The following is a 27,562-nucleotide window of genomic DNA, read 5'->3' on the forward strand; positions in this document are numbered from 1 at the left end:
ACTGTTACCGCCTCAGAGGTTGTTCACGGGAGTCAATGTACACAGTGGCTGCATATTCGCTCATTATAATTAGTAGCCTATATGAACATAGACATTGATATATAACCGTTATATACACATATATCAATTAATACAAATATTTAATTTCCTAAATGTTTGTGGGCTTGATGTGTTTTTTTAGACTGCAGATTGCGCAGCGCGTAGCAAGTCCGACCCTCGTGAACAAGCCAGTTATTTGGTCTCGCGATCTATCACATTCGTTGTTCAGCAGTCAAAACAAGGGATTACATTTAGCGGTTTGCCCTTATTTAGTGACTGTTTGGGGGAAATGTCTGTCACTATTACTTTAAGCAGTCGGTCACCAATCTAGCAAAAATATTTATTAGGAATTTGTTTACTTTCACTTTAGGATAAAACTCAGACAACAATGAATCCCAAGAGGTAAGGAGCGTCATGCTATAGTTAGCTAACCGGCTACTTCAGCGAACTAAAGTGATTTAGCTAACGTGAGCATTATTTTATCCTGTAAACTAACGCTAGCTACAAGTTTACTGGTTAACATTTTGTTTGATAGCGAGCTAGCAGTTTTTTATGTTTGTCTAAACCCTCAAAACGGTATTCTTCATCGCTTGCTAGCACGAGTCATAAGGAGTCATAACCTAGCGGTCAAACACGGACATTGTTCCAATCGTTTTTTTCACAATTAATATGGGGATTTTAGAAACCCTTCAAACAAGGTCTGTTTGTTTTTCATGTCGCTAGGCTTTCCCTAGCGTGACGTTTAGATTTACACGGTTATCAATCTCGGACAAGGTGACTTATCAATATATTCGGCTTTATTTACTCTCAGATTCGAAAATGCTAATTGGAATCAAAAGTAGACATCATACAAGACTAAAGTATAGCCCCTTGATCAGGACTCTCAGCTCAATTACACGAGTCATTGGACGAAGGCGTCTTGTAGCGGGGGAGTTTTGTTAAGAGCCACGACGCTCGGTCTGAACATTAACACGCATCGCTTGCGGTACGGTTTGTAAGCAAAATGACCTTATCTTTCATATAGGCGAGAAATAAAAATAAATAAATAAAAGGTTAAATTGATACATACTTTTTATTTTATAGGGTTAGGGTTCCCACATGGCCATATTTCCATGTTACCGAAGCTGTCTTTGAATACCCATACTAACATGCTGTATACTACATACTTAATGAGTATATACTATTAGTTCATTTTAGTATACGAATGGTATCCTTTCAGTTGAGCATACTAGCGCTTCGCCTGTCTCCCGGAAGTTGATACTGTTGCTATGCAACCTCTTGTTAGCTTGTTATCATAACAAATTACTAGGTAGACATTTTACCACTTCGGGTGTGTTCGTAAATTCAATCTGGAGTGCGCTCTGGGCGTTTGTAAATTCAGAGCGTTGTGAGATTGTCTGTTCGTAAATTCAGAGGGTTTCGTTCTCGTGGTTGATCCGAGCGTTCTGACCTCACAACGGCAGTCAAGCACCCAAGCTAACTGGCTAACGTTGGCTAGCTTGCTAGCTACTTCCAGACACAAATGAGAGAACACCTCACTATGTAGTAGGTATGTACCAGTACAGAGGGATAGGCCAACAAGTTATATATGTTTCAGTAACATTGGATTTTTAGCATTTATAGCAATGGTTATTAATTGTACTGCAGGGATGGAACGTAAGTCGAAGAAAATTGAGGTTGTGGTGGCAGCTGCAGAGAGGTATTTGGGTTTGCGAGACTTGACATCAGAAGGGTTACAGGGAGTGTTAAGTGGTGATGTCCCATCAGTTCAGGTTGAGGGCATGAGGTAGGAATAAATATATTTAAATAGTGGAGTAGGGTGGTGTTAATTATTAATACTTTTTATTTTTTTGTGAGTGTAGTGTTTGATGGTAGGGTATTTATTTTATTTTTCAAGCAAAATATAAGGGCGTTGTACTCCAGTCTAGTAGGTGGCGGTAATGCAACAAATTGGATGCCAACCACCATTAAACCTCATCGAAGAAGAAGAAGAACACCTCACTCTGACCATTTTACTCGCCCTAGCAGAGCTGGTTAGACTGTTTTCATGTTATCCAGAGCGTTGGTGACGAACTATGCTGCTGGCAACAATTTAATAATGCTTTTTTTGCCAACGTTTACTGACACTGGCCATATTCAACAGGTGTTGAGCATTTGTAAATTAATCAGTTATTCTGCTCTCTGGCACACCCAGACAAGAGTGCTCTGAAATTGGAGTAGATAGCCAGAGTGAATTAACAATGACCATTGAGAACGCACAACGACTATACCACTTAGCTAAGCTAAGAATTACATATAGTTAATATACTGGCAAGTTCGATGTATTAGTAGCCAACTAAAGTTAGGTAGCTAGCTAACATACCGGTGCATACAGCTGTAATGATAAGCTGTGGTTCGTAAGGATAGCGTAGCTAACAAATTGTCAGCCAACGTAACTTATTTGAAAAGTCATTACTTTGTTACATTGCTCACTTTTTCTTAACATTTGTCATAATTAGTTAAAGCAATGAAATTGTATCCACTCTCGTCGGACTTCGGCTGCATATTTTCCGCCATTTTCTTGAAATCTGAAAACGTTGTGAAGCCACGCCCATTTTCTGAAGAATTGTATTATGGTCCCTAAAAGCACGGAAATAGTGTCCACTGCTTGTATACTTCGTATTTTGGCGAATTTAGTACGACATCCGGGAACTTTTGGCATACTAACTATATCTATACTATGACCAATAAGCACAGATACTCAATTTATGTCACAAATAGTAGGTTTAGTATTAGTATTCGAACAAAGCTCAAGTGCACTATCTGTGCCAAATAGCTATCTTGCTTCTCCGAACACCTGTGTGTAAATGGAAGACAGACGCCACAAACTTGTTGTCACTGAAAAAAACTGTTGGCTGCAACTGTGTTAAAACCAGTTAAAACAGTGTGTATTTTGCATTAGTGAAATTATTTTGATGTGATATGAAAGTAGAGGGATGTATGTTTCTAGAACCGTACCACGAGTCAGAATCGATTCACGTTTATCAAATCAAGTCAATTTTTATTGGTCACATACACATGTTTAGCAGACGTTATTGCGGGTGTAGCGAAATGCTTGTGATGCACCTGTACTGACCTCGCCTTCTGGATGATAGCGGGGTGAACAGGCAGTGGCTCGGGTGGTTGTTGTCCTTGATCTTTTTGGCCTTCCTGTCCTGGAGGGCAGGTAGTTTGCCCCCGGTGATGCGTTGGGCAGACCGCACCACCCTCTGGAGAGCCCTGTGGTTCGGGCGGTGCAGTTGCCGTACCAGGCGGTGATACAGCCTGACAGGATGTTCTCAATTGTGCATCTGTAAAAGTTTGAGGGTTTTAGATGCCAAGATACATTTCTTCAGCCTCTGGCCCCGAGCTTAATGATGAGCTTGGAGGGTACTATGGTGTTGAATGCTGAGCTATAGTCAATGAACAGCATTCTTACATTGGTATTCCTCTTGTCCAGATGGGATAGGGCAGTGTGCAGTGTGATGGCGATTGCATCGTCTGTGGATCTATTGGGGCGGTAAGCAAATTGGAGTGGGTCTAGGGTGTCAGGTAAGGTAGAGGTGATATGATCCTTAACTAGCCTCTCATGACAGAAGTGAGTGCTACGGGGTGATAGTCATTTAGTTCAGTTACATTTGCTTTCTTGGGTACAGGAACGATGGTGGACATCTTGAAGCAAGTGGGGACAGCAGACTGGGATAGGGAGAGATTGAATATGTCTGTAAACACTCCAGCCAGCTGGTCTGCGCATGCTCTGAGGACTTGGCTAGGGATGCCGTCTGGGCCGGCAGCCTTGCGAGGGTTAACACGCTTAAATGTCTTACGTCGGCCATGGAGAAGAAGAGCCCACAGACCTTGGTAGTGGGCCGCGTCGGTGGCACTGTGTTATCCTCAAAGCGGACGACGGTGTTTAGCTTGTCCGGAAGCAAGACAATTGTGTCCGCAACATGGCTAGTTTTCCCTTTGTAGTCCGTGATTGTCTGTATACCCTGCCACATAAATGTCTCGTGTCTGAGCCGTTGAATTAGATGTAGTATTTGGCTGTTTTGGCTTCCAGAGCCAATTTGCCCTTTAAAAAGGACATGTAACTTGGACAAAGGAGTAACATTATGTTCCTTTAGTCGAATATTGGGCTAACAAGACTACAAATCCCTGCAAGCTCCTGCACTTCGTCTCTATCTGACACCTTTGTAGTCAGCTAGCTAGCTACTAGCAACCTTGATCCAAAATGGAAGATATATTGAACATTTTCATTTACTGTTCCATATTTTAGTTAACTAACATTTGTTGGCTTATTATTGCATTTGGAATTGTCTTATACAGAATACTATCCTAGTAGCAGTTAGATATTTACGTGCCATGAATACTAGGCTAGTTCTTTGCAAAGAAGCTAGATAGCTACCTAACGTTAGATATTATTAGCAACATACCCTTATTTTACCAGATCCTCTTCTCCTTCAGCCGGTGGAGGTCTACATTTAATCCCTTATAAATTCTGCAAACTATAGACGGGTTGGCTGACAATGTCATGAAAATGATGCACACACATCGATGTGGCTAGTTGACAGGTGATAACTCAGGCACGCCCATTGGTGCTGGAATAGAGAAAGTGCAAATAAGGTTTGCAATTTGGCAGCAATTACATGACCGTAATTCTACCTAAAAAATAAATGTGTGAATACCAGTTAATTTAAAACTCACCATGGCAGGTAGGATTAAATAAGGTTACATCATCTTGCCTACTAGCTATAATAATGATCTGCTGTCCAGAAGGTAACAGCAAACAGATCAATGTCTTCCTGCAGTAAAGAATGCACACTGTTGACTCGAATGCTAATCAGTCCATCTCTGAAACCTCTCAAAAAGCCAGACCAAAATAATACAGGTAGCTACAAGTCAAGTAGTGCTTGAAGTAGGCTACCAACCCTTCAGACGCAAACAAACATCAAGAACACCTAGCTTCACCATCTAAGTTAGCTAGTTAACTAGCAAGCTAGACTGTTGGTTTATAAAAGCCAAAGAAAGCTAAACTAGTTTTTATGAAATTCTCATGCATTTAAATAGCTAGACTTTGGATGTTAATTGTTAAACGTTAATCGGTTAGCTGCCGAAAATACATTTTACCAGTAATGCTTATCGATCTATAGGGTAATTTGCATAATTGTGTGCAATTAAATTGGCACGTGTGTATTTTCGTTAGTTGTCAGGCATCTTATTTATCACACGCGCAGTATACAGAGCCTAGGTTGAGGATCGGAATAGCCTACAACCTGTCAGACAGCGCGAGAGTAGCTCATAAAGTCTAGTCTACTGGAGTGAAACTTGCTTTTGTAAGCCCAGTCATTGTGCAACAAATAACAATTCTAAATGCAATTGCATGTTAAAAACTTTGGTGGCCACGAGTAAAAGGAGCTATTTTTATTTCTCAATCTCAACTCGTAATTAAAGCGCACCTCCCATTCGCCATTCGGGTGTATAGGCTATAGCCTGTCTTCCGTTGGCTATCAGCGTGTCACCCACCACTTTGTCACAGTGACATTCTATTCGTTATGTCGTTATGAAAAAGTATAAACACAAAAACTACAGGCTGCATGACATCAGCAGCCTGGTACTCCAAAATAGCATAACTAGTCTATTTTATCATCAATAAACCCACCCGTTTTAAAAATGAGTTTAGTATGTGTCAATCTTTTAAACCAGGCAACTAAAAGCAATTTCTAAACAATGTTTTGGTTCATTTCTAGCTAGCTAGCTAGCTAATGTTAAGTTAGCTGGCTAGCCAGTTCAGATAATGACCATATCTTAAGATGACACCGTCTTCACTTTAGCTCATTACTCTTCATTATTATAAGAAATGACGAAATGACGAAATAAAAGCAGGGCATTCTACCAGAGAATTTTAGAACTTGGACACTCTCGTTGGCCTAACGTTATATCCTAATTTGACTTTGGTGCAGGTCATGTTCTTCACATTACCATCTGGTAAACACATACTATATCAAATAAAATCAACATTTATTTGTCACATGCACAGGATACAGAAGGTGTAGTGAAATGGTTACTTTCACTACACATAGTGGAGTCTCTTGTTAGCTAGCTAGCTAAACGATGAACCATAATCCCAACTCATAATGTTACTACCCTGCATGAATCTGCAGGTAGCTAACCAACCAGGTTAAATGTTAGCTAGCCAGCATTAGGCTATAACTAGCAATGCAAATGGCCCTGAGATACAAATAATATTACTACGCAGATCATACACGTAACGTTAGCTAGCGAGCCAGCTAACAGTAGCTAGCTAACAGTACACTTTAACTTGAAATGAAAACAACTTTTGGACAAAATTTGAAATGTATAATATCTGAAAATGTAGCTAGCTAGACTATCTTACCCATATACATGGATGGACGCTTCTCCCTCTCTCACGGATGCCATGGTTGCACTTAGTTTTAAGATGTAATCCGGAGACAGGTGTTTTATACAAGAGCCTTCTGTGTGTTCACTTTTCGACTCCCTCTGCATATTTACAATCAAACTCCAGAATTGTCTCCATCTCCTTAGCTATCATACTCTAATTCCACCGGGCATTCCACTGATTTCAAAACTCAGTCCTCCAGAAAGTGGAGAGCAACACTTTTGCAGTTCAACTATGTGATATCTCTCAAAAAAGCTGTGTTAGAAAGGAATACCTACACATACTGACCAGCTCATGTTATAGACAGAAGCGTGCTACATGGCAGACCAATCCGAACTCATCTCTCGGTATTTCCAGCTCATCCATTATCTCAGCCGATCATGGCTAGCGGGAAGGTCCTGTCTTTTTCGTGGCTAAACCAACTAGGCTCGTAATTTTAACAGTTTTATTTGTATTTACAGATGGCATACAAGTTTGCTATTAAGGCACATGAAAGTTCACGTTCCAGAAGGCATTTCTGCCCAAAAATTAATTTTGATAAAAAAAAAATATATTTTACATTCAAATGCCTCTCCTGTGAAGTAATGACGCGCTACATATGCCTAATTTCCTGAAACAAGTCACATATACAGATCTCTAATAGTATTTTCTGTTGGTCACGTCATTTTACTGTTTGGGAAAATTTTAACCGTTTGTTGACCGGTTAATGAGGGTCAGTTAGTCGGCAGCAAAACTGACCGAAATTTGCATCACTAGGCTAGAAAAATGGCTAACTAACTAAACTTGCCCAGACAGTTCACAAAACAGTCAATTTATTCATTACAAAATTTAGTTAATATTAGTTTATCCAGAGATTCTTAGCTTTGCCTTGATGTCAGTCTCGTCCAGATCATCATGGCCCTGGTGAGTGATGTGAAGCTTGAGACAGGCATTTCTAGTTCTGTATGATAGCCACATTAGCAGCTAATTAGCATTTCATTTTGGGGGGTAAATACAGGCGAATATATTGATAAGTCACCTTGTCCGAGAGGAATTTACACTGTTATCAAAACGTCACACCAGGGTAAGTCTACACGAAGCACAGCCCTTATTTGAAGTGTTTCTAAAATCCTCTATGGGAAAAAATGAATGGTGGAAAAACGATTGGAACCATTTCCGTGTTTGACCACTAGGTTTTATGGGTATTATGACTCATACTGTGGTACTCTATTATTAATTTAGCCAGGTAACGTTAAAGGTTGCTTGGCTAACTAGCTAGCCAACCGCTAGTTTAAACCACTTAAATGTAATCAAAAATGTAATCTACTTAATCCCCAAAATGATTTATTTGTCATGAGAGGGCCATAAACAATAACTAGTAATGCTGCGTACTCAAAGAAAAGTTAAAATCTCACCTTTCTGGTAAAAAATAGTTATAAATTGCTGAGGTGTAGGAGACTTCACTTTTGAGGACAGAAACTCAAGTACACAATACAAATGTGATAAAAATATGGAATATTTTATGATATATTTCCTATTCAACAAACTGTATGAATAAGGCGTGAAATAATTTATATGCTTTCAAAATATAATATAATAAAATTATAAAACGACTAACTACAGTGCCTTCGGAAAGTATTCAGACCCCTTGACTTTTTCCACATTTTGTTACGTTACAGCCTTATTCTAAAATGGTAAAAAAAAAAAAAAATATCCTCAGCAATCTACACACAGTACCCCATAATGACAAAGCGAAAACAGGTTTTTAGAAAAACCAAGCCATGAGGTCGAAGGAATTGTCCGGAGAGCTCCGTGACAGGATTGTGTCGAGGCACAGATCTGGGGAAGAGTACCAAAAAATTTCTGCATTATGAAGGTGCCCAAGAACACTATGGCCTCCATCATTATTAAATGGAAGAAGTTTGGAACCACCAAGACTCTTCCTAGAGCTGGCTGCCCGGTCAAACTGAGCAATCGGGGGGAGTGACCAAGAACCCGATGGTCACTCTGACAGAGCTCTAGACTTCCTCTGTGGAGATGGGAGAAACTTCCAGAAGGACAACCATATCCACCAATCAGGCCTTTATGGTAGAGTGGCCAGACGGAAGCCACTTCTCAGTAAAAGGCACATGACAGCCAGCTTGAAGTTTGCCAAAAGGCACCTAAAGACTCTCAGACCATGAGAAACAAGATTCTCTGGTCTGATGAAAACAAGATTGAACTCTTTGGCCTGATTGCCAAGGGTCACATCTGGAGGAAACCTGGCACCATCCCTACGGTGAAGCATGGTGGTGGCAACATCATGCTGTGGGGATGTTTTTCGGCGGCAGGGACTGGGAGACTAGTCAGGATCGAGGGAAAGATGAACGGATAAATCTTTGATGAAAACCTGCTCCAGTGCGCTCAGGACCTCAGACTGGGGCGAAGGTTCACCTTCCAACAGGACAACGACCCTACGCACACAGCCAAGACAACGCAAGAGTGGCTTCGGGACAAGTCTCTGAATGTCCTTGAGTGGCCCAGCCAGAGCCCGGACTTGAACGCAATCGAACATCTCTGGAGAGACCTGAAAATAGCTGTGCAGCGACGCTCCCCATCCAACCTGACAGAGCTTGAGAGGATCTGCAGAGCAGAATGGGAGAAACTCGTCAAATACAGGTGTACCAAAGAAGACTCAATGCTGTAATCACTGCCAAAGGTGCTTCAACAAAGTACTGAGTAAAGGGTCTGAATACTTATGTAACAGTGACATTTCCGTTTTTTATTTTTAATAAATTAGCAAACATTTCTAAAAACCTATTTTTGCTTTGTCTATGGGGTAGTGTGTGTAGATTGATGAGGAAAAATAACAATTTAATCACTTTTAGAATAAGGCTTTAACGAAACAAAGTGGAAAAAGTCAAGGGTTCTGAATACTTTCCGAAGGCACTGTATAAGATTTAACTTCCTTAACTGTAAAATACATATTTCTGTTTTTATTGTTAGAGAAAATGTGCATATGTTCTACAGGTCTCTCTTGATCAAAACGTCTGCCCCCATCGCTGTGAATGTCTCAGAGCTCTAGCTTGGCTTCCTGAACTCGTCAGGAACTCACCTTTCATCCCATATTAATCTTGTCCGTCTATGACAGTGTTTTTTTTGTTTAAAATCTATTATTTATTTTAGATTAATGGCTATAAATCGATCTCTGAATGTTTTACAGTGATGACACCACTCTCTCCTGCTGTGCTACAATTTAACGATTGCAGGCATGTGCTTTGTCAGTGGCTGTGACGTAGGATTCAGCCAGGAGAAGGACATGCTAGCTTCAAGTAGCTTTAGATTTCACATCCTACATCACACAGGCTCAGAAAAATATACTCTGTGTCCATGGGAACCAGGGCTATCGCTCAATGCTAGCTATTTCGATCTACGTTTTGTACAGATTGATTTATAAGCTAAAATGTTGGTCAGAACCGGTACCAGAACCACGCAGGTCCGCTAAACAGGGGACTTTACATCTAAGAGGTTCAGTCTAGCTAGCCATTTCACATAAATGTTTTCAGTTACCAAGTTGGTCAATAAATTAGCTACCTTTACTCAAGTTATCGCATGTCTAGCTAACTAACTTAGCTAGCTAGCTAACAAACAATGGCCCCATCTAGCTAGCTTGGTGGTGGTACTACTAGCAAGCCTGTTATTTTTAGTGAAGCCTTACTTGGCTAGATGGAGAGTAAGTTTGTTACGTTTACCAAGAGAAGGCTTTGGTTGTTGTTATCTAGCATTCCGTTTAAATTTATTCAACTAATGTGAAGAGAACAACAAATGTGTATGTTTTGTATTAACAGGACGTCATGAGTGCTGATGGTGGCAGATTCCCTAACTACTTACCTGTGATGGCTGAAAGTCCACATTTAGATGACAACTCAAGCGACACTGAGAACTGGGAAAGTAATCTTCACAGACACTCAAGGTGATAAACTAGCACTCATTAGGGAAGAGTACTGTATTGTTACTTACAGAAAGAATTGTAGAACACAGACATTTTTTTAAAACATTTTAGTCATTTAGCAGACGCTCTTATCCAGAGCTACTTACAGTTAGTGAGTGCATACATTTTTCATACTGGCCACCGTGGGAATCGAACCCACAACCCTGGCGTTGCAAGCGCCATGCTCTAACAACTGAGCTACAGTAGAAGGACTCCTGAATGTGCTTGATTGTTCTTGATTGTTCAGCATTCAAGACAACTGTCCAGTACCATTTTATATACAGTGCCTTCAGAAAGTATTCACACCCCTTGACTTTTTACACATTTTGTTGATACAGCCTAAATTAAAAGTTGATAACATTTTTACAACTTAATTAAAAAGGAAAAAAGGAAATGTCTTGAGTCAATAAGTATTCAACCTCTTTGTTATGGCAAGACTAAATAAGTTCAGGAGTAAAGATTTACGTAACAAGTCACATAATAAGTTGCATGGACTCACTCTGTGTGCAATAATAGTGTTTAACATGATTTTTGAATGAAAACCTCATCTCTTTACCACACATACAATTATCTGGGCTCCCGAGTGGCGCAGCGGTCTAAGGCACTGCATCTCAGTGCTTGATGCGTCACTACAGACCCCCTGGTTCGATTCCAGGCTGTATCACAACCGGCAGTGATTGGGCGCACAATTGGCCCAGCGTCGTCCGGGTTTGGCCGGTGTAGGCCGTCATTGTAAATAAGAATTTGTTCTTAACTGCCTAGTTAAATAAAGGTTAAAAAAAATAAAAAAATCAAGGTCCCTCAGTCGAGCAGTTAATTTCAAACACAGATTCAACCACAAAGACCAAGGAGGTTTTCCAATGCCTCGCAAAGAAGGGCACCTATTGGTAGATGGATAAAAATAGAAAAAAGCAGATATTGAATATCTCTTTGAGCATGGTGAAGTTATTAATTACACTTTGGATGGTGTATCAATACACCCTGTCACTACAAAGATACAGGCGTCCTTCCTAACTCAGTTTCTGGAGAGGCAGCTCAGGGATTTCACCGTGAGGCCAATAGTGACTTTAAAACAGAGTTTAATGGCTGTGATAGGAGAAAACTGAGGATGGCTCAACAACATTGTAGTTACGCCACAATACTAACCTAATTGAGTGAAAAGGAATACAAATATTCCAAAACATGCTTCCTGTTTGCAATAAGGCACTAAAGTAATACTGCAACAAATGTGACGAAGCAATTCACTTTTTGTCCTGAATACAAAGTGTTATGTTTGGGGCAAATGCAACACATTACTGAGTACCACGCTCCATATTTTCAAGCATAGTGGTGGCTGCATCAGGTGATGGGTATATTTGTAATCGTTAAGGACTGGGGAGTTTTTCAGGAGTAAAAAATGAACCAAATGGAGCTGAGCACAGGCGACTCTTGCTCGACGCCCAAAACACATTGAAAGTGCTGTGCACACGTACACACCATCTCATTATTGCAGAGTCCTACTAGGAAGACAAATATTGCGTTCTAGAGAGGACTGGTATGAACATGAAGCTTTGCATTTGCTCATCAACTTAGCCTATAAAAGGCCTATTTTGTTTGAACGTAGATGTGTAGGAACTATAATATTTCAGTGATATTTCTGCTGTGCGCCGCTTTGACAGATCCCATGGGATCATGTGGCGCACTCTACGCTTATAAGCCTATTATTTGCTGTGTTTATATAGCCCTATTGGACTGAACTAGTATTACTAGAGACGTTGGTTATGTAATTATCCAAGCATGTGCGTTATTCCAGAGGACGATGCACAAAGGATTAGTGTTTCCAAACTGCCCACTGGTAATTTTTATTTTTATGCCGGAAACCTGGAGGTTTATATTCGAGGTGTGAAGATATTTCAACGTCATGTCTAGACAATAGTAGGCTACACTGATATCTCGTGCTTGGCTGCCAAATTTATAAGTGTTCCCATAATATTTAAATTGAGGAAGTGTCATTATTCTAGCGCTCCATGGTAGATGTCCTTCCTAATAAAAATGCCCCCCTGTCGTCCTGATTTGAGCTGCTGAACAGTATTTGCGCTTGATGCTTTTATGGATAAGAAAGTGAACTTGCCATTTACAAAAAGGTTATCGGCGATGCACTGTTTTGCGAACTATTGCCTAGGACATCAGCAGCCAGCCATGGTTTCATTTAAATAAGCTAGAGGTGCAATAGGCTTACTTTTTATTGCACATTTAGGCCTAATTAAACTAACTCATTTGGCGATGTTGAACTTCAATTTACTGGCACTATGTAAAATAGCTTAGCCATACTCAGTGATAGCCTAATCTATACTTTAATATACTTTTGGTGAATTTACTTGGCATTGCAAGACAAGACATTGCGATATAGATTACCAAGATATAGACTATGTGCACGGTTCCGACTGTCTGCCTGCCCCTCCTCTCACTCCCTCGCTGGCTTGCCTGCTCTTTCTCTTCTCAAGGAAAGATGTGTGTGTTCAGTCTTTGGTCAGTGGTGTGTAGAATAGCTCAGCCTACTCATTGAGAGCCTCTACTTTAGTGAATTTGCGAGACATTGCAAGCCTCAAAGTTGCGAGAAACAGCATTGCGATAAAGGCCTACAGCTATTCATTATGGATGCACGGTTCTGACTCGGTCTGCCTGGCTGTGCCCCCCTCCCTCCCCTCCCTCACTAGCTTGCTCTTTCTTTGCTGTGAAAGATGCAAGAGTTTGTTTTTTCAGAAGTAGCCTATGGCAACTACTCCTCCATTGCAAAATTACTGAATCTTAGGATTTGAGGAGTCGTTCAAGACAGGATAAATATATTGTTTCGGGTGATCATAAAACATGTTTTGTTAAATAATTTTTTTCTCAACTTGTTTCTTTAACTTTATAGCAAGTCAAGCTAGCTTGCACTGCATCAGTTGCCATAAAGCCATTACTGAAAACCACATTTTCATCTTCTCTGGCTGGACTGAAGACGACGCAAAGTTGTCAAAGTATGCGCCGTCCGTCTCGCAACGGAGCCTTAAACCGCAAGCGGGCGTTGCGTTTCCACTCCGTTGTGGACATCCCCATTGAAATGTATGACATCCGGCAGAGTGCTTATGGGTAATGTGAACAAGGCTTTACTCAGAAAGACTCACAGCTGTAATCGCTGCCAAAGGTGCTTCTACAAAGTATTGACTCAGGGGTCTGAGTACTTTATGTAAATGAGATATTTCTGTATTTCATTTTCAAAAAATTTGCAAGAATGTCTAAACATATTTTCACTTTGTCATTATGAGGTATTGTGTGTAGATGGGGGGGAATCTATTTAATCCAGTTGAGTTCAGGCTGTAACACAACAAAATGTGAAATAAGTAAAATGTGTTTTGTTTCAGAAATTGACTTGCATTCCGGAAGTATGACATATCTATGAATGTGTTTTTATTTATGAATGTGTTTGTTTCTGTATCGGAGCCCATGCATCTAGAATAGATACGTATCAAGTCATCTTGAAAGGGAAATATCCACAATAGGTGATGTTAAAATGCGTCGTTATTTTACCAAATCGGTAACAGAATGACCAAAGATTCAGTAACAGAATGAATGCAACTGAATTGGCTACAATAGGAATTCATAGTAGACACAAACCACAGTTGGGTCACCTGCTACTGTCCTCCCTTCCACCGGCATACTGTTATGTTCAGCTCAAAACTTGTTTTCTTTCTCTTTCTGTCACCTTACATGGTGGTCAAAGCAAGTGTGTGAAAACGGTCTGGTGAACCCCTCTCTCTCTTTCTCCAGTTAATGTCAACTCTCCCGGCTCTTACTGACACCTACCCATGAGCCCCCTATTTTTTAATTTACTGTAACCAGCCCTCTCATCCACTGAGCGCCGACCAACATGGGATGTCCATGGACGTTGAAAAGTTGTTGAAATTTGGCCAGTCCAAATCTGATCCAATAATAGACATCTGTTTCACAAGTTTGGACCGTACAGCACACTAGAGTACAGTATAATTTACTGTGCACTGTACTGTACTGAACTGAACCATACTGTGATGTCCGAACTTGTGAAACATAGACATCTATGATTGGTACAGATTTGGTCTGGTCAAGACCAACCAAATATCTTGTTTGGGGGAGAAGCTCATTAGAATAATAGCCATTGTGTAGAATAATACCCAAACATGCAAAGGAGGATATTACATTTTCTACCTTTGTGTACCTATTAAGGATACATCTTCATGAAGAGAATTACATTCATAATTTTGCATTTCTGTATAGTACAGATCAGGGACCCATGTCATTATGTTACCATCATTCTGTTACCAGGTGTTAATCCACTTAACTTAGTGTAGTTCAATAACCAAAGTAGATTTTTTCAAGCTCAAGGTGTCATCATAGCTGACACCCCATTCTTTCTGCAGACATCTTTGAATCAGACAGAAATACTCCTCAATTTCATCAACTGTCCGGGGGGCTGGTCTCAGACGATCCCGCAGGTGAAGAAGCCGGATGTGGAGGTCCTGGGCTGGTGTGGTTACACGTGGTCTGCGGTTGTGAGGCCGGTTGAATGTACTGCCAAATTCTCTAAAACGACGTTGGAGGCGGCTTATGGTAGAGAAATGAACATTCAATTATTTGGCAACAGCTTTGGTGGACATTGCTGCAGTCAGCATGCCAAATGTCACACTCCCTCAATTTGAGACATCTGGGGCATTGTGTTGTGTGACAACTGCACATGTTAGTGGCCTTTTATTGTCTCCAGCACAAGGTGCACCTGTGTAATGATCATGCTGTTTAATCAGCTTGTTGATATGCCACACCTGACAGGTGGATGGATTATCTTGGCAAAGGAGAATTGCTCACTGACAGGGAGGTAAACAAATTTGTAGACTCAATTTGAGAGAAATAAGCTTTTTGTCCGTATGGTACATTTCTGGGAACTTTTATTTCAGCTCATGAAACATGGGACTTTACATATTACGTTTTATATTTTTGTTCAGAATAAATGGGGTGACCGTATTTACGTACAGAATCATACAAAATGCTCTGAGACCAGGTTGCTGTGGTTGTAATCCTACCTCTGGATGGACTACTTAAAACATATCCACACTCATGTGATTCTCAATCAAAGCCCTTATCTGGGGAATCAATCATCATTTATAAGAATCTCTAGCTCAAATTAGATTTTTTTTTTTTTATCAACCAACAGAACACATTTCAAGCACATATTGGCATTGTAATCTACAGTCAAGTCCAGAGGTCAATTGGTGCTTTGTCATGTTCATCATCCCCAAGTCAGCTATTTTATTTCATCAGCCAAGCCATGCTGCTTGATGCTGCTGAAGACAATGTCGAGTCGGACAAGGCTATACAAGGACACGCCTGACGCCCAAACCGATATTTCATTTCAGAATTTATCAAAATGAGGTCAGGTAAGGGTCAGTTTTAGGTTTTTGCTAGTCGGTTTAATGACCTGATAGTCTCCCCCGGTCGAGTCAGACAGCATCAGGACAGTAGACCGGGAGGTCGAACTACGTCAGAAGGGCTGCTCGGTGTGTCTGACTCAGTGTCGTGGAAAAAAGCGCACAGCCATTTATATCTACGGGTCTCCTGTCTGAATTGAATGACTGGTCCTCTCGCTCCCTTTTTATTGTTATTTTTTTATCGGGGCTTTCGAAAGATAATTTTACAGCTAGCAAGTTGAACAGGAGTCTACGAAATAATGCTGAAGTTCGAAAGTAATGCCCAAGGATGCTAAACCGGCTGGCAAGGCTGCATTGTTCGGAGGAGCCCAAGTCCTTTGTGCTTTCATCCCTCAACTCATCCCGTGCTGCTTTGTCTTTAATTTGCCGTGCGATACAGACGGGTAGGTGTGCGAAGCATCATTGCATTTATTATGGCATATGTTGATTCCCTATGTTTTTGTAAATATTTATTTCAATGATCGGCTTTTTGTGGCTTTTCCACGCGTTTTAATGAATGGCAAGGGGAAAAGAACAAAGACTACGCGTGTCTTTTTAAAAGGAAGTGTGTCGTTTCATGGGGTTTGCCGATCAGAACGTATAATAGGGTTAACATTTGTGGAGGGTTAAAACCCCGACTCTAGCGCGCATTCTCTCTCTTAATATTATAGGAGCAGTGCTCTAAATTATTGATGGGACCCTTTTCTTTAAGTAACGGGACTCAATGCTGTAGACGCTTATTTATAACAAGTTCATCTGCGAGTTCTGTCTCCATTATCAGTCATAGTAATCGTCTTAAAATGACTAATATTAAACATTGCAATTTGCATCCAAAGTTGTCATTTCGTGGAAATAAATGCCTTTTCCAAGAGGTTATGTGAGGTAATGGCGGCAGCCATTGAGTTGATATGTGGATGATATAGCTTTGTATTGCTGCCTGCATGAAAGACGAGATGAGCTCTATGGCTTTCACTGACCCTTTGTTAGCTGATCCTGCCTTACTTGCCTTATTCATGCACTTGGGGAAGATTTGTTATATAAATTAAAAAATCTGGTCACCAAACTTTTCCTGTTTGACATTCTACTCTATATTCAGAATTGCAGTTATGCCAAAGGAGCCAAAATATTCTAGATAAGAGGTAGAATAGAAAGAGGGATTGATACTGCTATATGTTTGCTCACCTGAATTGCTGCTGAGTGCAATGGGGGCATCACTCCATAACTAGCTAGTGCTGATCCTACATTCAAGCTTTTAATCATATTCCCCAACCTGATGAGTCATAACTCTAATGAAGAGTTTCTCTTTTTGAGATTTCATATGAGCCTATACATTTTATGAAGTCCACAGGTCATGTGAGGACACGAGGGATGTCAATTTAGTCCTGTCATTGTTTCAGTAGTGTTTTTATTTACATGGCTGAAGGTCTCATAGCAGTACAGTATTATATGCTGGTGCAGTAACGAGGACAAGCTGCACAAAGATCAGGGGACCCACATACTGTAGGGCAGGCCTGCCTTTCCCTGACCTGCATACAGTATGATTAGAGCATCCCTGTCCTGGACCGTTCATTAGCATCCATTCAGCCGCTGCCAAAATGTAGACAGCAATTATTTGTTTCAGTAAACATAAACACTATGAACAAGATATTTAATAACATGACATTCAGCCCAATTTTGCCACATACTTCTTTTTTTTTTAACGACATTTCGTGTACTGAAATGAAGTAAGTTGATCTCCATGTGTAGTGAAATGACTGATTTCTCCTACTCAGTCAATGAGCCATCTCGTTCAGTCTCTGGGACTCCATCAGTGAGGGTGGCAGTGGAGGCAGCGGCTAAGTCAGACTGTGTTAACGGTTGACTGGGTTGAATTTTCTGTGGGGAACTAGGTGGACGGATGTCGTCCATTTGAGGGACCATAAAGGCAGCTTCTATATAGCTCTCCCGTCTTTGAGAGTGCCTCTTTTGTGCTGCTCTCTCCAGTCCATTCTCTCTAAGGGCATTCACTTCAGCCTCCTCATATTTCATAATCACTTCCCTCGGGAAGGAGGCACTCTTTTTATTAGGGAGACCTGCTGCATGGCACGCTGGCCAGACTAGACAGACCAGACCGTGTGAGAGCTCTTTCAGAGGTGAAGCGGCTGCCGCAGATAACATAACAGCTCTCATGTGGATGCTTTTGGCTTCTCTCTGCCTGGGTAAATGGGATGACCAGTTTCTCCAGTTTCCCTACAGATAGGCTCTTTTGTGATGAATGATAGTTGTTATAATAGTGCTATACCCTGTGGAAGTATTTTTTACAAATGATTTCAAGAAGGTGTGTTTGGTACATCATGCAGATAGTCTGCTCCATCAGTGTAATATTTCATATTTTACCAATGCCACTCCAAGAGGAGTAATATACCTATTTGTGTTCTTTCACTCCCTAATGGGTTTCTCATAGTATAGGGCTCCAGCTGCAGGCAGCAAGCAGTAGTGTTGTATTGGCCATCTTTCTGCAGCAGTCAACGCTGCTATTTCTTCTCTCTCACACAGAGGGTTCATATGAGTTTACTGCAGGCTTTTACCCACTTCTTCTCTGCAGAGAAGCATGCAAAATGCTCCCTTTCCCCCTCAGTGCTCATGTGTGTGTCTGACTGTGGGTGTGGTGTACTCCTCTCAGTGCCCAGCCCCACGTCCCAGTCCCTCAACTAGAGGCCGACCTGGTCAACATGAACCTGCATGGCGCCGGCGGAGGCCTCGACCGCTGCAGGGACAGTGACCGCCGGCGGTCTAGTGACCGCTCCCGAGACAACTCCCACGAGAGGGGCGAGGGTCAGCTGACCCCTTGCATCAGGAACATCACCTCGCCCACCCGACAGCACAACAGTGGTGAGTACTCCATTACTGCTTTGAGACCACACAGGGTGCTTGATGCAACACTGGCATAACAAGGCTGTCTCAGATGCCTCCGGTACAGCTGTTGGATTGAGTCCCTTCCTAACTACATAAAAGCAGTGGCTGAATCAGAGCTCTCAGAAATAATGTGGTTTCATCATGTAGAAATCGCCTTAAAGCCTCACCCAGAGGCGGAGCCACGGTAGTCATACTACTCCTACTCAGTCTGTACCCACATGACTGAACTGAATGATGTTTAAATTGCTACAGTTAGAGTTGAATAGTAGAGTCTTGAAAGGAAACCATTTTGACTCTTGCAAAAGCTTTCAATTACTTGACCATCGTTAACAATGTCCCTTTTCATCCAGTGTGATGAGACAGCAGTGTTGGCACCTTACCTACAGTACTCTGCCTGTCTGTGTCTCCCAGATCGTGAGCGGGGCGAGGGTGGTTCTTCCTCCAGGTCGTCGAGCCCTCGGCCCCCCAGGGCCTTAATCTCCGTGGGGCCCAGCTGCATCGCAGCTAGCAGCAGCAGGAGCAGCCTGTTCAGTACTGAGGCCCACTGTAAGGGTCTGGGTCATGGACACGTGCACGGTCCCTGTGACCTCCTCTACGTCTATGAGAACGCCAAGGAGGGGACGCGCACATTACGGACCGCCGAGAGGGTCACTCTGATAGTGGACAACACCCGCTTCCTGGTGGACCCGGCCATCTTCACCGCCCAGCCCAACACCATGCTGGGAAGGTATAAAGCATAATATTGTATCACTACAAATTAAAGGGCTATCGAAAGGAATATTAAAACAAATTAATTTGAAACCGAATGTTTTCTTCTCTCATAGAATGTTTGGATCTGGGAGGGAATACAATTTCACCAGGCCCAATGACAAAGGAGAGTTTGAGGTGGCAGATGGAATCAGCTCAATGGTTTTTAGAGCCATCCTGGTAAATCACTCTCTGGCTTTATAAGAATGTCTCATTCAGGTTTGATAATGTCATCGTTTTTCACCTAATGTGCCCAGAGACGGGTTGGTATTGACAAAGTGAAGGATTACGCTGCTGCGTCATTAATATAAATGACTGGAATGGCAAAGGCATTCTCTCACAGATTCTATATCCATCCCCTATTTATTTTATTAAGAAGAAGAATAGGCACTCAGTATTCTGACCTATCTTTCTAAAATAAGCACCCTGATTATGGTACTAAATTAAAGGGATACTTCGAGATTTTGACGATGATGCCCTTTATCTACTTCCCCATAGTCAGATGACCTCGTGGATACCATTTTTATGTGTCTGTGTCCAGTATGAAGGACGTTAAGGTACACTGCATGACCAAAAGTATGTGGACACCAGCTCATGGAACATCTCATTCCAAAATCATGGGCATTAATATGGAGTTGGTCCCCACTTTGCTGCTATAACAGCCTCTGCTCTTCTGGGAAGGCTTTCCATTAGATGTTGGAACATTGCTGCGGGGACTTGCTTACATTCAGCCACAAGCATTAGTGATGTTGGGCGATTAGGCCTGGCTTGCAGTCGGCATTCCAATTCATCCCAAAGGTGTTCGATGGGTTTGAGAACAGGGCTCTGTGCAGGCTAGTCAAGTTCTTCCACACCGATCTCGACAAACTATTTCTGTATGGACCTCGCTTTGTCATGCTGAAACAGGAAAGGGCCTTCCCCAAACTGTTGCCACAAAGTTGGAAGCACAGAATCGTCTAGAATGTAATTGTATGCTATAGCGTTAAGATTTCCCTTCACTGGAACTAAGGGGCCTAGCCCGAACCATGAAAAACAGTCCCAGACTATTATTCCTCCTCCACCAAACTTTAAAGTTGGCACTATGCATTGGTGCAGGTAGCGTTCTCCTGGCATCCGCCAAACCCAGATTTGTCCGTTGGACTACCAGATGGTGAAGCGTGATTCATCACTCCAGAGAACGAGCTTCCACTGCTCCAGAGTCCAATGGCGGCGAGCTTTAAACCACTTCAGCTGACACTTGGCATTGCGAAGTGATCTTAGGCTTGTGTGCGGCTGCTTGGCCTTGGAAACCCATTTAATGAAGCTGCCGACTAACATTTCTTGTGCTGACGTTGCTTCCAGAGGCAGTTTGGAACTCGGTAGTGAGTGTTGCAACCGAGGACAGACAAATTTTAGGCGCTACGCGCTTCAGCACTCGGCGGTCCCTTTCTGTAAGCTTGTGTGGCCTACCAATTTGCGGCTGCGATGTTGTTGCTCCAAGATGTTTCCACTTCACAATAACAGCACTTACAGTTGACCGGGGCAGCTCTAGCAGGGCCGAAATTTGACGAACTGACTTGTTGGAAAGGTGGCATCCTATGACGGTGCCACGTTGAAAGTCTGAGCTCTTCAGTAAGGCCATTCCACTGCCAATGTTTGTCTATGGAGATTGCATGTCTGTGTGCTCGTTTTTATACACTTGTAGTGCATTCGTATGCAATTACGAACAGATACGTTGACAAATAAGCTTGTTTACAAACATCTCTGAGGTTATCCATCTGACATTGTGTATTTTTGCGGAAGTGTGGAAATGGAGGGCAGATAATCTGTGCAGTGTTACGTAAGGCAGATTTTCAGGGATCAGAGCTACTAATACTGTACAACATGCTAGTGCTTTCATTATTGTGTCCGTTCGCCCCGGCATTCCACTTAAGTCTCCAGGGACAAAGGGCAGGAGAACAACCAGGTAATGGCATCTGTTTGTGTGTATCATAGGGTTTCTGGGCTTTATTTCATTCTCAGGGGCAGCTCTCTGTGTGCCTCAGAGGTAGTACTGTGTTCTAGCATGCCAGAGTAGCAATTTCACATCTGTATGCTTCTTTGTATGGGGGAGAGAAATGTAGATAGTCAGGACTCAGGTATGCTACAAGCACTTCTGTGTTTTGATTTCAAGGCTTATCTTGGATTTTCAGTATTGAACGGTCTCGTAGTACAGATCTGTTCTGTGATTGTGAAGAGCTCTTTGTATCAAATGCGACCCGACCATAACAGCAGGGAGAGAAAAAAAAACATGGCTGGCAGCATTCGCATTTAGGGCACAAAGAAAGCTAACAGCCGTTTCTGACGCTATCTTGTGAATATCCGAGCATTGCTGCTGTTGCCTCGATACCTTTTATTTTCAGCGTTATACTTGAACGATGTCAATATTCCGCTGGCTGTAAATAGATCTGTGGGGGTGGGGGGGGAGAGAGGGTTGTGACGTCGCTGCCATTTGCTGTTGTCAGAAGGCTCTGTTCTGTGTTTGCGCAGAGCAGCCTCAGTAATGGCTGCTTGGTTTTTGTTTTTCCTGTGTGACTTTTAAATGGCAGGATTACTACAAATCTGGGATAATCTGCTGTCCTGATGGGATCTCCATTCCTGAGCTGAGAGAAGCATGTGACTACCTCTGCATCTCCTTTGACTACAGCACCATCAAGTGTAGAGACCTCAGTGAGTGTATATATGTATATATATTATATGATACCCTCTTTTCCCTCTCATTGCTATAAATTGATAATGGGTTATTACATTTTAGGCAGAATATTCCTGTGTAATATTTCATGCCATGTCGTTCTGTATTAGCTGCAATATTTAGCCTGTGTTAAGTGTTGTGGGGGTGTTGATATGATGCACAGCTCTGAAACCAGGTCAATATTAGCCTACAGATTTGATGCACGTCAGATCGCAGTTTCCACAATGTGGGTCACTGACTGCTGTAGCCATTGATTGACATTGTTTGAAATGTGGATGAGTGCCTAGTTTTGTTGACTTGCTGCGAGTGAGCCAGTGCGTGTTTGTGTGAGAACATGTACAGTGCATTCGTATTCAGAGCTTTCCCTTTTTCCAAATGTTGTTGCGTTACAGCCTTATTCTAAAATGGATTAATTGAATGTTTTGCTCATCAATCTACACACAATACCCCATAATGACAAAGGTAAAACCTTTTTTTATTTTTTTGGGAAAAAATAGATACCTTATTTACATAAGTATTCAGACCCTTTGCTAGGAGACTCGAAATTGCGCTCAGTTGCATCCTGTTTCAATTGATCATCCTTGAGATGTTTCTACAACTTGATTGGAGTCCTCCTGTGGTAAATTCAATTGATTGGACATGATTCGGAACAGCACACACCTGTCTATATAAGGTCCCACAGTTGACAGTGCATGTCAGAGCAAAAACCAAGCCATGAGGTGGAAGGAATTGTCCGTAGAGCTCAGAGACAGGATTGTGTCGAAGGCACAGATCTGGGGAAGGGTACCAAAACATTTCTGCAGCGTTGAAGGTCCCGAAGAACACAGTGGCCTCCATCATTCTTAAATGGAAGAAGTTTGGAACCACCAAGACTCTTCCTAGAGCTGGCCGCCCGGCCAAACTGAGCAATCGGGGGAGAAGGGCCTTAGTCAGGGAGGTGACCAAGAACCCGATGGTCACTCTGGCAGAGCTCCGGAGTTCCTCTGTGGAGATGGTTGTCCTTCTGGAATGTTCTCCCATCTCTGCAGCACTCCACCAATCAGGCCTTTATGGTAGAGTGGCCAGACGGAAGCCGCTCCTCGGTAAAAGGCACATGACAGCCCGCTTGGAGTTTGCCAAAATGCACCTAAAGGACTCTCGGACCATGAGAAAAAGATTATCTGGTCTGATGAAACCAAGATTGAACTCTTTGGCCTGAATGCAAAGCGTCACGTCTGGAGGAAACCTGGCACCATCCCTACGGTGAAGCATAGTGGTGGCAGCATCATGCTGTGGGAATGTTTTTCAGCCGCAGGGACTGGGAGACTAGTCAGGATCAAGCGAAAGATGAACAGAGATATCCTTGATGAAAACCTGCTCCAGAGCGCTCAGGACCTCAGACTGGGGTGAAGGTTCACCTTCCAACAGGACAACGACCCTAAGTACACAGCCAAGACAACGCAGGATTGGCTTCGGGACAAGTCTCTGAATGTCCTTGAGTGGCCCAGCCAGAGCCCGGACTTGAACCCGATCGAATGTCTTTGGCGAGACCCGAAAGTAGCTGTGCAGCGACGCTCCCCATCCAACCTGACAGAGCTTGAGAGGATCTGCAGAGAAGAATGGGAGAAACTCCCCTAATACAGGTGTGCCAAACTTGTAGCATCATACCCAAGAAGACTCGAGGCTGTAGTCGCTGATCAAGATGCTTCAACAAAGTTTTTACTGTTTTTGCTTTGTCATTATGGGGTATTGTGTGTAGCTTGATGAGGAGGAAAAAACGATTTAATCAATTTTAAAATAAGGCTGTAACTAAACAAAATGTGCAAAAAGTCAAGGGGTCTGAATACTTTCCGAATGCACTGTACATTTCAGCGTGAGAACTGGAGTGTGATCATCACATGTCCCATGATGCACTTTCATGACCCTGCCCCACTGACTCCACCCACTCCTATCTTCTAGGTGCACTCATGCACGAGCTGTCCAACGATGGGGCGAGGCGTCAGTTTGAGTTCTACTTGGAGGAGATGGTGCTGCCTCTGATGGTTGCCAGCGCCCAGAATGGAGAGAGGGAGTGTCACGTGGTGGTCCTGACCGACGACGACGTGGTGGACTGGGACGAGGAGTACCCTCCGCAGATGGGAGAGGAGTATTCACAGAGTGAGTCAGGTCATTCACCTCACTGGCTCTGTTGATATAGTATATGTGCATAGTAGTATACTGTACAAGCAAGCCATTTCAACAATCACCCATGAGAGGTTTATATCCTTGTGTGTTTGACTGGTATGACATGTATCCCTAATGTTAAAGGCCCAGTGCATCAGTTCTGGGTAACAAGTTACTTACTGTAATAGTTTTTCCTTAAAATGGTCAAAAAGAAACAAGTTTCATCAGCTGTTATGACATGATACAAACCCTGGAAATAAAGTGTACTAGGCATTTAACAATTCTGAACACCTGACCGATCTGTATTGCTGAATGCCTGTGCTATTTTACGTCTAATATGTATGACATTTAATAATATAAAAAATATTACTTATTCATTTTTCTTGACAGTTATATACAGCACAAAACTGTACAGATTCTTCAAGTACATAGAGAATCGAGACGTTGCCAAATCAGTATTAAAAGACAGAGGACTTAAGAAAATCAGACTTGGAATTGAAGGTATGGTGGATCATCACTGAATTTCCTTGTTCCACATAATGTCAATCAAGAAGTTTGCTTTCATGTCTATTCAATTTCTGATAACACTAAGCAAGTTGCTCTTAAACCTACCATAATCACTCATACAGTGGGGAAAAAAAGTATTTAGTCAGCCACCAATTGTGCAAGTTCTCCCACTTAAAAAGATGAGAGAGGCCTGTAATTTTCATCATAGGTACACATCAATTATGACAAACAAATTGAGGGAAAAAAAATCCAGAAAATCACATTGTAGGATTTTTAATGAATTTATTTGCAAATTATGGTGGAAAATAAGTATTTGGTCACCTACAAACAAGCAAGATTTCTGGCTCTCACAGACCTGTAACTTCTTCTTTAAGAGGCTCCTCTGTCCTCCACTCGTTACCTGTATTAATGGCACCTGTTTGAACTTGTTATCAGTATAAAAGACACCTGTCCACAACCTCAAACAGTCACACTCCAAACTCCACTATGGCCAAGACCAAAGAGCTGTCAAAGGACACCAGAAACAAAATTGTAGACCTGCACCAGGCTGGGAAGACTGAATCTGCAATAGGTAAGCAGCTTGGTTTGAAGAAATCAACTGTGGGAGCAATTATTAGGAAATGGAAGACATACAAGACCACTGATAATCTCCCTCGATCTGGGGCTCCACGCAAGATCTCACACCGTGGGGTCAAAATGATCACAAGAACGGTGAGCAAAAATCCCAGAACCACACGGGGGGACCTAGTGAATGACCTGCAGAGAGCTGGGACCAAAGTAACAAAGCCTATCAGTAACACACTACGCCGCCAGGGGCTCAAATCCTGCAGTGCCAGACGTGTCCCCCTGCTTAAGCCAGTACATGTCCAGGCCCATCTGAAGTTTGCTAGAGTGCATTTGGATGATCCAGAAGAGGATTGGGAGAATGTCATATGGTCAGATGAAACCAAAATATAACTTTTTGGTAAAAACTCAACTCGTCGTGTTTGGAGGACAAAGAATGCTGAGTTGCATCCAAAGAACACCATACCTACTGTGAAGCATGGGGGTGGAAACATCATGCTTTGGGGCTGTTTTTCTGCAAAGGGACCAGGACGACTGATCCGTGTAAAGGAAAGACTGAATGGGACCATGTATCGTGAGATTTTGAGTGAAAACCTCCTTCCCTCAGCAAGGGCATTGAAGATGAAACGTGGCTGGGTCTTTCAGCATGACAATGATCCCAAACACACCGCCCAGGCAACGAAGGAGTGGCTTCGTAAGAAGCATTTCAATGTCCTGGAGTGGCCTAGCCAGTCTCCAGATCTTAACCCCATAGAAAATCTTTGGAGGGAGTTGAAAGTCTGTGTTGCCCAGCGACAGCCCCAAAACATCACTGCTCTAGAGGAGATCTGCATGGAGGAATGGGCCAAAATACCAGCAACAGTGTGTGAAAACCTTGTGAAGACTTACAGAAAATATTTGATCTGTGTCATTGCCAACAAAGGGTATAGAACAAAGTATTGAGAAACTTTTGTTATTGACCAAATACTTATTTTCCACCATAATTTGCAAATAAATTCATAAAAAATCCTACAATGTGATTTTCTGGATTTTTTTTCTAATTTTGTCTGTCATAGTTGACGTGTACCTATGATGAAAATTACAGGCCTCTCTCATCTTTTTAAGTGGGAGAACTTGCACAATTGGTGGCTGACTAAATACTTTTTTCCCCCACTGTATACATTACTATTATGCAATCCTTATAGGCCCTATTGCTACATTACAGAATGTGACAATGTTGTTACTAGTAGAGTAATAACCGTGTTATTCTACAGGTACAGTTGAAGTCGGAAGTTTACATACACTTAGGTTGGAGTCATTAAAAGTTGTTTTTCAACCACCCCACAAATGTCTTGTTAACAAACTATAGTTTTTACAAGTCGGTTAGGACATCTACTTTGTGCAAGACACAAGTAATTTTTCCAACAATTGTTTACAGACAGATTATTTCACTTATAATTCACTGTATCATAGTGCCAGTGGGTCAGAAGTTTACATACACCAAGTTGACTGTGCCTTTAAACAGCTTGGAAAATTCCAGAAAATGATGTCATTGCTTTAGAAGCTTTTGATAGGCTAATTGACATCATTTGAGTAAATTGGAGGTGTACCTGTGGATGTATTTCAAGGCCTACCTTCAAACTCAGTGCCTCTTTGCTTGACATCATGGGAAAATCAAAAGAAATCAGCCAAGACCTTAGAAGAAAAATAGTAGACCTTCACAAGTCTGGTTCATCCTTGGGAGCAATTTCCAAAAGCCTGAAGGTACCACGTTCATCTGTACAAACAATAGTACGCAAGTAAAAACACCATGGGACCACGCAGCCGTCATACCGCTCAGGAAGGAGACGTGATCTGTCTCCTAGAGATGAACGTACTTTGGTGCGAAAAGTGCAAATAAATCCCAGAACAACAGCAAAGGACCTTGTGAAGATGCAGGAGGAAACAGGTACAAAAGTATCTATATCCACAGTAAAACGAGTCCTATATCAACATAACCTGAAAGGCCGCTCAGCATTGCTCCAAAACCGCCATAAAAAAGCCCGACTACGGTTTGCAACTGCACATGGGGACAAAGATTGTACTTTTTGGAGAAATGTCCTCTGGTCTGATGAAACAAAAATAGAGCTGTTTGGCCA

The 27,562-nt window shown here is 42.1% G+C and overlaps 1 protein-coding gene across 4 annotated transcripts in view; it reads left to right on the forward strand.

The window, feature by feature from the left end:
- The first annotated feature begins 237 nt into the window (after positions 1-237).
- Positions 238-27,562, forward strand: part of LOC121576927 (BTB/POZ domain-containing protein 10-like) — a 29,061-nt gene continuing 1,736 nt past the window's right edge. The window contains exons 1-8 of one of the 4 annotated variants that reach the window (XM_041890530.2): positions 238-441; positions 10,282-10,406; positions 18,543-18,751; positions 19,187-19,502; positions 19,600-19,702; positions 22,090-22,210; positions 24,171-24,368; positions 24,765-24,875. In XM_041890530.2, coding sequence (XP_041746464.1) covers positions 10,288-10,406; positions 18,543-18,751; positions 19,187-19,502; positions 19,600-19,702; positions 22,090-22,210; positions 24,171-24,368; positions 24,765-24,875 — 1,177 coding nt within the window. In that variant the 5' untranslated portion in view covers positions 238-441; positions 10,282-10,287. Of the gene's footprint in view, positions 442-1,553; positions 1,589-10,281; positions 10,407-15,722; positions 16,285-18,542; positions 18,752-19,186; positions 19,503-19,599; positions 19,703-22,089; positions 22,211-24,170; positions 24,369-24,764; positions 24,876-27,562 lie in introns of those variants that run through there. The other 3 variants (XM_041890531.1, XM_041890532.2, XM_041890529.2) reach the window with 3 other exon arrangements.

This window comes from Coregonus clupeaformis, chromosome 11 (genome assembly GCF_020615455.1).
Source record: "Coregonus clupeaformis isolate EN_2021a chromosome 11, ASM2061545v1, whole genome shotgun sequence".
NCBI classification, from domain to species: Eukaryota; Metazoa; Chordata; class Actinopteri; order Salmoniformes; family Salmonidae; genus Coregonus; species Coregonus clupeaformis.